The sequence below is a fragment of the Budorcas taxicolor genome, chromosome 7, assembly GCF_023091745.1.
Source record: "Budorcas taxicolor isolate Tak-1 chromosome 7, Takin1.1, whole genome shotgun sequence".
NCBI lineage: Eukaryota > Metazoa > Chordata > Mammalia > Artiodactyla > Bovidae > Budorcas > Budorcas taxicolor.
Window position 1 is genome coordinate 18,303,425 of NC_068916.1, and position 11,884 is coordinate 18,315,308.

An 11,884-nucleotide genomic window follows, 5' to 3' on the forward strand; every position below is an offset into this window, starting at 1 on the left:
CTTCTGCCTGGATGTTTCTCTCCTCAAAACTTTCTCTCTGGAGACTTTCCCAGTGGTCTGAGCTTCCTTCTACTGCAGGGGGCGCAGGTTCCATCCCTGGTCAGGGAACAAAGATCCCCGCCATCCTGCCCAGCATGGCAAAAACAACAACAAAACAAACCAAAAAACATTCTCTGTGGAGATCTGAGCTACCAAACAAGCCCGCAGGTCCCAAAGACATCACAGAAGCAGAAAAAGAGAAAGAAAGGTGCTGGAGGAGTCCCAGGTGCAGAGTCAGGACCAGACTGCAGGCCAGGGGCTTCTCTTTGAGTGCAAATTTTTTAGGGAATTCCCCCCCAAAAAAAGCGTGTTATCAAGATAAATAATATTTCAATGCAATATTTTAAAAGTCAGTACCAAAAAGCAAATCTCTGATGGATGAAACATCATAATTTGAAAAAAAAAAAGAAAAGGCAGGCTCCAACAGGGCTGTTGGTCCAAGCCATAGCAGAAATGGGTGCCCCTGGTATGTGTATTTTCATACATTAAAAATGGCTAATGGTTTTAATAAAGATACTGATGACTTTGCATCTGTGAGAGCCAGGAAAGTAAATTTATAATAAATTCTGACTTGAATATAAATTAAATATTTAAACTTAATGTTGTGAGTACCAGCACATCTTATTTTCAGTGCTGCAGTATTTTTTCAGTTACGCTGTGTGTGGGCATGCATGCTCTCAGTCTGTCCCACTCTGCGACTCAATGGACTTTAGCCCACCAGTATCCTCTGTCCATGGGATTTTTCCAGGCAAGAACACTGCAGTGGGTTGCCGTTTCCTACTCTAGGGGATCTTCCCCGCCCAGGGATCAAACCCACATTTCCTGCACTGGCAGGCAGATTCTTTACCACTGTGCCACCAAGGAAATCCTCAGTTATGCTAATGCTCTGGAAAAAAAAACTAATAATAAAAGGATTGGTACTGTCTTATGCCACCAATTTTGGGGGTGATTTGTTACACATAAATAAATTATCAGAACAGACACCTTCTGGGAAATCAGACCCTTCATGGCACAAAAAAATTCTCTCAAAAGCCTCACCCCCTTCTCTTGTGAGGCCTCGCCTTCTCCCTTGCCCACCACTCAATGGGTGGTTGAGTCTCCACCCACTTCTGTGGGCTTCCCTCCTAACTCAGTTGGTAAAGAATCTGCCTGCAATGCAGGAGACACAGGTTCGATTCCTGGGTTGGGAAGATTCCCTGGAGAAGGAAATGGCAACCCATTCAGTATTCTTGCCTGGAAAATCCCACGGACAGAGGAGCCTGGCAGGCTGCAGTCCGTAGGGTCGCACGGAGTCGGACACGACTTAGCAACTAAACTACCACTACAACTACCCACTTCTGTTGCTCACGACCCAGTTCCCTTGAGTCCTCACTCGTTTCCTTTGTATGGCCCCGCCCTCCCCCTTGCTCACCACCCACTTCCTTTGCCAGTGCCCTCCTTCCCTTTAAGGCCCGGTCCTCTCCTTTGTTGACACTTACAGAGTACAGGTTTTCACATTTGCTGTCGTCCACGGGCGGCTTGTACTGAACGATCGCTTTTAGGGTCTCCATCTTGTTGCTCGGAATCTGAAAGAAAGTTGTGCGTTTGTTGTTCAGTTGCTCAGTCGTGTAGGACTCTTTGCAACCTCGTGAACTGTAGCTCGCCAGGCTTCCCTGTCCTTCACTATCGCCCTAAGTTTGTTCAAACTCATGTCCATTGAGTCGATGATGCCATCCAACCGTCTCATCCTCTGTAGCCCCCTTCTCCTCTTGCCCTCAATCTTTCCCAGGATCAGGGCCTTTCCAGTGAGTCTGCCCTTTGCATTAGGTGGCCAGAGGACTGGAGCTTCAGCCTCAGCATCAGTCCTTTCAATGAATATTCAGGGTTGGTTTCCTTTAGGATTATCTGGTTTGATCGCAGTCCGAGGGACTCCCAAGAGTCTTCTCAGGCACCACAAATTTGAAAGCATCAATTCTTTGGTCATCAGCCTTCTTTATGGTCCAACTCTCACATCCATACATGACTACTGGAAAAACAATAGCTTTGACTATATAGACCTTTGTCAGCAAAGTGATGTCTCTGCTTTTTTAATAAGCTGTCTAGGCTTGTCATAGCTTTTCTTCCAGGGAGCAAGCATCTTTTAATTTCATAGCTGCCATCACCATCCCCAGTGATTTTGGAGCCCAAGAAAATAAAGTCTGTCACCCTTTCCATTCTTTCCACATCTATTTGCCATGAAATGATGGGACCGGGTGTCATGATTTTTGTTTTTTGAACATTGTGTTTTAAGCCAGCTTTTTCACTCTCTTTCACTTTCATTAAGAGGCTTTTTAGTTCCTATTCATTTTGTCATTAGGGTGGTGTCATCTGCATATCTGAGGTTATTGATATTTTCCCCAGCAGTCTTGATTCTAGCTTGAGCTTCATCCAGCCTGGCATTTCGCATGATGTACTTGGTATATAAGTTAAATAAGCAAGGTGATAATATACAGCCTTGATGTACTCCTTTCCCAATTTTGAACCAGTCCATTGTTTCATGTCTGGTTCTAAACTGTTGCTTCTTGACTTGCATACAGGTTTCTCAGGAGGCAGGTAAGGTGGTCCGGTATTCCCATCACTTTAAGAATTTTCCACAGTTTCTTGTGATCCACACAGTCAAATTTATGCCTGGACCTCAGGATAATCTGGCCCAGGAGAGCGTGTCCTAAGCTTTCTTCCACAGGGACCCCTACCTCTTTCCCTTCCCTGCCCACACAGTGAAACTTGGCTCTGTGCCTTGACTGATACTAAGCAACCTGCTCTTAGCACTTCTAAGTTCTTTATGGTTGTTATCAGTAGACCCCAACCATTGAAGAGGGCTGAGGGCAACAACCTCCTGAGTTCTGCTGCACCGAGTTGTGCCTCTCAGTTGATGAGTCAAAGGACAACCCTCTTGGCTTCTCCTCAAAGGCACCTTGAGCTATGCAGCCAAGATCTAGCCAAACTTCTAGTTGGCATCAGGCCACAGAAATTCTCCATGAAGGTGGCCGGAACCTGGGCAGGTTCAGAACGCTCTATCTAAACCTACAACTGTAAGGTTCAGGGGATTCTTGTCCCCTGCAAGAATCTAGTTGTTCATGCAAGGGGAGGACATTTGTGTCTGTGGCACATTCCTACCAATGCAATGCAGATGTCACTTCCAGCATCAAGAATGCTGACTATAGCCAAGTCTCTGCCATGGGCTGGAGAGAAAAGATGATAGCAGTGCTTTTCACATCTGGACAAGAGTTTTCCAGAGAGAGAAGGAACAGACATCCAAAAAACCTGAAGCAGGCAGTGGCTGGCATGTTTGAGGGATGTAAAAAGTCCAGGATGATCTAGAGTGAGGGTGGAAGGGAGGAGTCCAGGGCAGGAGGCAGGAAAGGGCATGAGGGCCAGGAAGCCATGCCCTGAGGAAGGGATGGTGAGGAGTCTGTGGTTTATTCTGAAGGAAGAAGGAAGCCCTGGAGGGTTACAGTCTGCGAACATCACCAAGAAAGAAAGATTTCCAAGAGGACCTGAACATGCAGTTTGGGAGGAGCCTGGCTCTGAGTCTTTCACTCAGAGCAACCAGAACAACAGATCTTCCACAAACTGCCTCTTTGGTCAGACTCAGTGTCTGTGTGCATGCTCAGTCATATCCGAATCTCCCCACCCCATGGACTGCAGCCCGCCAGGCTCCTCTGTCCGTGGGATTCTCTAGGCAAGAATCCCGGAGTAGGTTGCCATTTCCTTCTCCAGGGGATCTTCCCGTCCCAGGGATTGAACTCATGTCTCCTGCATTTGGGGCATTGGCAGACAGATTCCTTACCACTGAGCCACCTGGGAAGTGAAACTAGGAGATGGAAATAATTCAGATACTGCTTTATGCCTGTGAGGTTGAAGATACCAGACCAAGGACTGGAAGTCATAGCAGCGAGGTGGCTGCAGGGGAAGGATGGAACACGAAGCATTGTCTAACAGTGGGAAAACCCAAATCAGAAGCCTGTATTCACGGCAAGGAGGAAAAGGGCCCTACCCTCACTCATCACCAGTCACCTCGCAAGCAGTGCATTCTGCTATGAACAGGACAGACAGGACATGAATTGAGTACCAGGAACCAAAGAAGCATGGCTTCAGAAAGCAATTTCAGAAAGTAGAAGTCTGGGGACTTTCCTGGCAGTCCAGTGGTTAAGACTCCACGCTTCCACTGCAGGGGCCACAGGTCTGATGCCTGGTCAGGGAACTAAGATCCCGCATACCACGTGGTGCAGCCAAAAAAAAAAAAACCAACAGACAACCAGAAAGTAGAAGTCTGTGCTTCCTGAACCAGCTCAGGAGTTAGGTTTTGCATTGAAGGAGGCCTGGTGGTACAAAATGTCCACTTTCACTAAGTCAGGCTGGATTTCATTGAGTCTGGTGACTCTACCCTAGTCTCAGTGAAGTTAATATGTGGGCAAACACCCTTGATGTTCAGAGGATACTGTCTTTGGCACTGATGGCAAGACTTAAATCTCAACTTCAGAAATATGAAACGTCTAACACAGGAGAAATGGAATAGGGTATTAAAGAAACAGTCAGAGGACTTCCTTGATGGTCCAGTTGTTAAGACGCCATACTTCCAATGCACAGGACGTGTGTTTGACCCCTAGTTGGGGAACTAAGATCCCACATGCTTCATGGTGTGGCCAAAAAAGATACAGAAGGAAAGAAGGGAAGAAAGAAACAGTCACAGTGGCTCTTGGGCTGAGCAATAACTCTGGCCATGGAGGTTCACTCTTCTGAAGAACTTCCCTCCTTTCAGAATACTTCTGTCAAAACCTGGTTCAGACAACTACAATCATTCAAACACAAATCACGGGAAATGTTTCTCCAACATCCATACAAAGATAATGCAAGGAGGGGAAAAAAGGAGTAAGAGAGGAGTCAGATTTCACTGAGTACAAAAAGTCATCGTAGGATTTCCCTGGTCATACAGTGGATAAGAATCTGCCTGCCAATGCAGGGGACATGGGTTCAATCCCTGGTCGAGGACGATTCCACACGCTACAGAGCAACTAAGCCTTCACAACTACTGAAGCCTGTATGCCCTAAAGCCCATGCATGCTCCACAACAAGAGAAGCCACCACAATGAGAAGCCCTCTCTCTGCAACAAAGAGTAGCCCCCATTCACCACGACTGGAGAAAGCCCACGAGCAGCAACGAAGACCCAGCACAACCCAAAAGAAAAATTTTAAAAAGTCACAGCAAAGCATAGGAAAATTGCCCCCCAAACTTCTAATATAAAATGTAAGATGTCACAAGCTCAATGCAGCTTGAAAGGAAGAACCCAAAGCAAACATACAAGCCCTGGGGGGAGAGCCAGACATCCACCAGAAAGTAGTGAAACAGTGAAGCAGTGAGACTTGGGGAGGAAACAGAAGAGAAACACAAAAGCATTTCAGAAAAGAGGATGAGGAGAAGGCAATGGCAACCCACTCCAGTGTTCTGGCCTGGAGAATCCCAGGCACGGGGGAGCCTGGTGGGCTGCCGTCTATGGGGTCGCACAGAGTCGGACACGACTGGAGCGACCTAGCAGCAGCAGCAGCAGCATTAAGATCTAACAGTGTTTTGTAAAGGAGTAAATGCAGTAACAAACAAAGCCTGTAACCATCTTAATAAATGGGAGTTTTCTTCCTGTTCTCCTTTCTCTGAGACTCAGTTTCCTCATTTAAAATGGAGACAACAGCTACTTCCCAAGGTTATTGTGAGAATTAAAGCAAATTTGGATTTATTCATGGTGATGGATAGTTACTAACAAAAAAATAAGTCTTCAAAAAAAAAAACCCCACACTTACTTTACTCACTCTCTCACTTCCTACTTTATAGACAAAGTAAGACCTAGTAAGAGGTTGTACAGTGGTAGCCTGGCTGTAGACACACTGGCCAGGGCTCATTTTCCTGAATTTTTATTGATCATTCAGATATTCTAGGTAACTTGGTTTGAGGAGTTGGAAAGTAAATTTTAAACCATGTGATGAACAGACCGGATATATTACTAGACTTACGCAAAGTCAAGAAATATTTTGAGATTGTTCATTGGACATCTAGATTTATCAGAAGAAAACAGTCAATGTGCTGTGACTACAAAATTTGACTTTAATTTAAAGGAATACCTTAAAGTATGATTATTAAAAAGCTGTTTCACCTTGGAGAAAAAAAAAAAAAGAGGATGATCCTAAGAGATGAAAATTGAAAGCGTGGCAAGGCTCAAGATAATGTTTCTAAGAGAAAACTGATCCACAGTGGACTATATATGAAATAACACAAGTACATTTTAAAAAACAGAGGCCCAGGGGACTTCTCTGATGATCCAGGGATTGAGACTTCACCTTCCAGTGCAGGGGGTGCAGGTTTGACCCCTGGTCGGGGAGCTAAGATTCCACATAGCTCCCTCAGCCAAAAAGAACCAAAACAAAACACAAGCAGTACTGTAACAAATTCAATAAAGACTTTAAAAATGGTCCACATAAAGAAAAATGGAGGCCAAGTAGGAAAAGAATATGCTTTGGAAGTTAAACTCCTCCACTCTGCACACATCCCTTCTTCCTTGGTGATGGGTGCTAGCGGACGGGGGGTGGGGGGAGTGGGGGCAGTTGTTACCGAAAGGATTTTCTGCAACTGTGCGTTATTTTCCACCAGCAGGATGTTCACTTTGGCATGAGTGATGACATATTCACAGGCGTCCGCGAAGTTGGTGGCATAAATACCAACACAGAAGCCCCTGGGAAAAGAAAACACACGCATGTGTGTGCCCACATACCCGAGTCAAGAACATCCTGGAAGGGGAGGAAAGGGTCTGGGGGTAGGGCCTGCGGGTAGGTTATGAGTCTGAAGTCCTGCCACCAGCTTCCCTCCCTCCACAACTGGGCAATGACGAAAAGGACAGGAATGACAGCAATGATGGGAGTATGGACTCCTGTGATGTTGCTGTGATATGGAGCCCTCACAGTACCCATTTTACAGATAAGGAAACTGAGGCTCAAGGGAGGGAAGTTGCTTGTTCAGGGTCCCATAGTAAATAGGAGGTGTGATTTGGAACCCCCACCCCTCCCCCAGCCACCTGTTCCCTTCACTCACAACCTTTTCTTTTTGCTTTCAACCATTATGTGGTGGGTTTTTATCTCCCTGCTGCCAGATGACTTCAAGCAGCTTTCCAAGTGCTTATTGGCTGCTTCCCTTAGTGATGTTTCCCTTCTAGTTTCCTGCTCACTCAAAATCTTTCTGTGTTTTTATTCCTGAGCTGTACAAGTCCTTCGGTGTATTTCAGATGACTGGTGTGTCTGTGTGTGTGTGTGTGTGTGTCTATCTCACTGGCTGGCCTAGGGCTCTCTGCTCATATCTCAGTGGAAACCTGTGTGGGTGCCAGGCCCCAGAGCAGCAGCCCCCACCCCACCCCAGCATTCACAGGGTCCAGGGCCCAGGATCTTACCCCGCGAAGATGGCACCAAGAGCTGCAAGGACCCACTCGATGGAGTTAAACCCGAGGATGCCAACTGAGTGGAACGGCTCCAGGCCCAGCTGGGAAGGCAGAAACAGACGGACAAGCAGAGAACGGAGACACAGGCGAGGTTTGCTTCTAGGTGGGACCCGCTCATTGGCAGAAGGCGGTCTCCAGAGCCCCCGGAAGTCACGTGGGGGAAGAGCCCACATTGAGATGGAAATCCAGAGTGTGATGTTTTTTTGTGACTCTTGAGAGGCTGGTTTGCCTCGCTCTACTTAATACCCCCTTTTTTATTCTAATTTTTATGGATTTTAGTTTTTAATCGTTCTAACCAACTTTAGGTGGACAGCTCAGTGGTATTAAGCTCCTTTACCCTAAAAATACCCCCCAAATCCAGGGGAATTCCCTAGTGGTCCAGTGGTTAGGACTTCATGCTTTCAGTGCTGAGGGCCTAAGTTCATCCCTGCTGTGGGAACTAAGATCTCGCAAGCCTCACAGTGTGACCCAAAAAAGTACATTCACACTGTTATGCAACCATCCCTACCATCCATCTCTAGAACTTTCTCATCTTCCCAAACTGAAACTCTATCCCCATGAAACACTGACTTCCCAGCCCCTGGCCCCCACCATCTATTACCCTTCCTGTCTTTGTGGATCTGACTCCTCCAGGGACCTTCCATAGAGGAAGCAACTGAGGCTTCCTGCCGAGAGCTAGCCATGCTTAGACGTGGACCCTCCTGCCTCAAGTCAAGCCTTCCAATGATGTAGCCCGGGCTGGTAGCTTGACTCCAATCTCATGAGAGATCTTGAACCAGATACATCCAACTCAGTCACTCCATAGAGAGGGGACAAGATTGGAAACAAAATTTTCACCAGTTCACCTTCTTTCTTGGGGTGCCTTGTGCGTTTTGTCCCATATGTATTTGCACATAGAAGGAATGACTTAATACGTGACGAACGAATAAAGGAGTGGGTGAGCAGCGCACTCACCTGGAGCATGGCTCTCGCGGTCTTCCGACAAGCCCCGTAGTACTGGCTGTAGTTCAGAACTTCCCACTTCCCATTCTTCTTTGATGCTAGGGCTGGATAAGACCCAAATCGGTTGACTGACTCCCGAAAAAATTCAGGGATGGTCATGGGGCTCTCGTGGCCTGGCCCATGTTTTGATAGCCTCATAAGGACTTCTCCATCTCGGTGAATGGTCCACAGCCTAGGAGTAACTGGAAATAACCGCCAGGGTTGGATGGCATATATTTTATATTCACTTCATACTCAGGAGGCGGGAGGGGGCTCTTTTTTTGATACTGAATGAATCCCACGCTTCGAGTGAAGTCACATGGTCAGTGCTGGTCTACTCAAGCTTCCCTGTTCCTATTTATTTCTTCCTTACCCTCCCCCAACATTCTGTTATGAAAATTGTCAAGCGTACAAAGAGTTGGATTTGTATAGCAAGCGCCTTCTTACTCACCACCAAATCCTACAGCTGGTAGCACATCTAGCCATCCCTCTATTTATCCATCCATCGCGCCATCTTCCTTTTTGACACATTTCAAAGAAAGCTGCATCCATTTCACTCTTCAACATTGGAATCATTTTTTAAAAATTTTATTGAAGTATAGTTGATTTACAATGTTGTGATAATTTATGCTGTACAGCAAAAGTGACTCAGTTATGCACACATATGTTCTTTTCCATTATGGCTTGCCAAGGAATATTGAGTAGAGGTCCCTGTGCTATACAGTAGGACCTTGTTTATCCATCCTCTGAATAATCGTTTGCATCTGCTAATCCCAGACTCCCAGTCCGTGCCTCCCCCACCCCCTTGGCAACCACAAGTTTATTCTGTATGTCTGTGAGTCTGTTTGCTTCATAGATAAGTTCATTTGTGTCTTGTTTGAGATTCCACATATAAGTGATATCATATGGTACTTGTCATTCTCTTTCTGACTTAGTATGATAATATCTATGGCCATTCATAGGTGGTAGATGGCATTATTTTATTCCTTTTAGAAACATTTGAATCATTTGATGTGAATCAGCCTTTAGCATTTGAATCATTAACTAGAAATATATGCATATACACATATCTGCGTTACATATCTGATTACGTCTGTACCATAAGTGTAATGACATATATACTATATATACATATATGAAACTATATCTGTACTATATATATAACTATATTCTTATACAGTAAGTGTATATATATATATGTACTATATATATAATCATATTCTTCTTATATATATTATTGGACTTCCTGGTGGCTTGGGGTAAAGAACCTGCCTGCCAATGCCGAAGACTCAGGTTCAATCCATAGGTCACGAAGACCCCCTGGAGAAGGAAATGGCAACCCACTCCAGTATTCTTGCCTGGGAAATCCCGTGGATGGGGGAGCCTTGTGGAGGGTCACAAAAGATTCAGACACAACTTAGCGACAACAATATATACTATTATATATATATAATTATTACATCTGCCACACATATATATACACAGACACACAATTACATCTGCACTATATGTAATATGTAATGTATAATGTGGCATAATATGTATAATATTAAATGTATATGTGTGTATATATGCTTTACCCACACAGGCACACCACCCTAACATGCTTAGTCACTTAGCCACGTCCAGCTCTTTGTGATCCCATGGACCATAGCCCCCCACCAGGCTCCTCTGTCCCTCGAATTCTCCAGGCATGAATACCAGAGTGGGTTGCCACACCCTCCTCCAGGGGACCCTCCTGACCCAGGGATGGAACCCGAGCCTCTTGCGTCTCCTGCATTGGCAGGCGGGTTCTTTACCACTGTGCCACCAGAGAAGCTATAGCGTTGGTGTTAGCCGCTCAGTCGTGCCCGACTCTTTGCCACCCCATGGACTGTAGCCCGCCAGGCTCCTCTGTCCATGGGACTCTCCAGGCAAGAGTACTGGAGTGGGGTGCCATGCCCTTCTCCAGGGGATCTTCCTGACCTAGGGGTCGAACCCAGGTCTCCTGCATTGTAAGCAGATTCTTTACAATTTGAGCTACAGGGAAGACCTTAGAGAAACCATAGGGATCTTCTATTATTAATGCCCCCCCCCCTCAGTACAAGGGGTACAACCGAGACTTCAGAAGAGCAGGTGACTCGCCCGCTGTCACTTGGCTCACAGAGCTCTGCTCTGAATGACGGGGCCCGGCTGTCACTCCCTGTGTCTGCCCTCTCTGCTACCCATCACACATAGAGACTTGGCCTTCCAGGATCGGGCACCTCAGCCAAGGCCATCAGCTGGGGCGCAGAGTGCCTGTGCCCAACTGTCCAGCCCAGGCTCCTTTATAAACAGCGGTGAATCAGCGCACCTTTCTCTCTCTGGCATATCGTACCTTGTTCTTGGCTCATGTCTACTTTGAGGTCCTCAGCCTTCTCTACTTGAGTCATCTGGGTTTCAGGCCTTCTGGGTCTACAGAGACCATTCTTCACTGTGCTGCAAGGCACAGAGCAAGAAACTTAGCATGTGCTACTGAGTTGCTTCTGTCGTGTCCAACTCTGCGGACCCCATGGACTGTAGCCCCTGCCAGGCTCCTCTGTCCATGGGATTCTCCAGGCAAGAATACTGGAGTGGGCTGCCATGCCCTCCTCCAGGGGATCTTCCTGACCCAGGGGTCACACCTGTGTCTCTTACATCTGCTGTACTGACAGGTGGGTTCTTTACCACTAGCACCACCTTGGAAGCTCCGGGAACTTAGCAGGGCTGGTAAAGAAGCTGCAGGTCTGAAGCCAGCTCCGGTGTTGACTTAGTCATGTCGCCTAGAAGCCTGGGATTGATTAATCATGCCTGTCCTGGGCCTAGGAGGAGAGGAGCCAGGCCTGCATGCCAGATCATCCAGCAATCGTAAAGTCCAGAGCATGTGCAGTTCTTCGAGTTTCTAGAAGAGTCTCTTGAACAATGAGAATGTAGAGGCTAGATCTATATGTGATCCTAGGGGTGAGAGAACATTTTGGAGTTTCCTGAAGAGAAGCAACTCTCCCAAGAGAGTTCTGTTCTGGTTCGTTTCCTTAAAGATAGTACAACACAAAAACTCAATAAAGGATAAAACAGAGTAAACTTTGGCACATAAAAAGTTTTAAGTTTTTCAAACAGCAAAGAATACCAAGAACAGAATCAAAAGATCAACAACAAACTGAAAAAAAAATGGGCTACACATATAATCAGTCAAAGCCTGATTTCCTTAATATGTAAAGAATACCAATGAATCAATAAGAAAAAGACCAATAGCCCAATGAGAAAATGGGACAAAATCTCGAATAGATGGTTCTCTGAAAACAGTTTTAACTGACTTTTTAAAAAAGGAAAAACAGGGCATTCTCTGGTGGTCCGGTGGCTAAGACTCTACA

The 11,884-nt window shown here is 46.1% G+C and overlaps 1 protein-coding gene across 1 annotated transcript in view; it reads right to left on the reverse strand.

The window, feature by feature from the left end:
• ACSBG2 (acyl-CoA synthetase bubblegum family member 2) overlaps positions 1 to 10,903 on the reverse strand; it is a 31,775-nt gene extending 20,872 nt beyond the window's left edge. Inside the window, exons 1-5 of the mRNA XM_052642820.1 lie at positions 10,873 to 10,903; positions 8,490 to 8,719; positions 7,488 to 7,576; positions 6,659 to 6,779; positions 1,518 to 1,604 (exon numbers count right to left, since the gene is read on the reverse strand). Coding sequence (XP_052498780.1) covers positions 1,518 to 1,604; positions 6,659 to 6,779; positions 7,488 to 7,576; positions 8,490 to 8,719; positions 10,873 to 10,888 — 543 coding nt within the window. The 5' untranslated portion in view covers positions 10,889 to 10,903. The remainder of the gene's footprint in view (positions 1 to 1,517; positions 1,605 to 6,658; positions 6,780 to 7,487; positions 7,577 to 8,489; positions 8,720 to 10,872) is intronic.
• Positions 10,904 to 11,884: the final 981 nt, after the last annotated feature.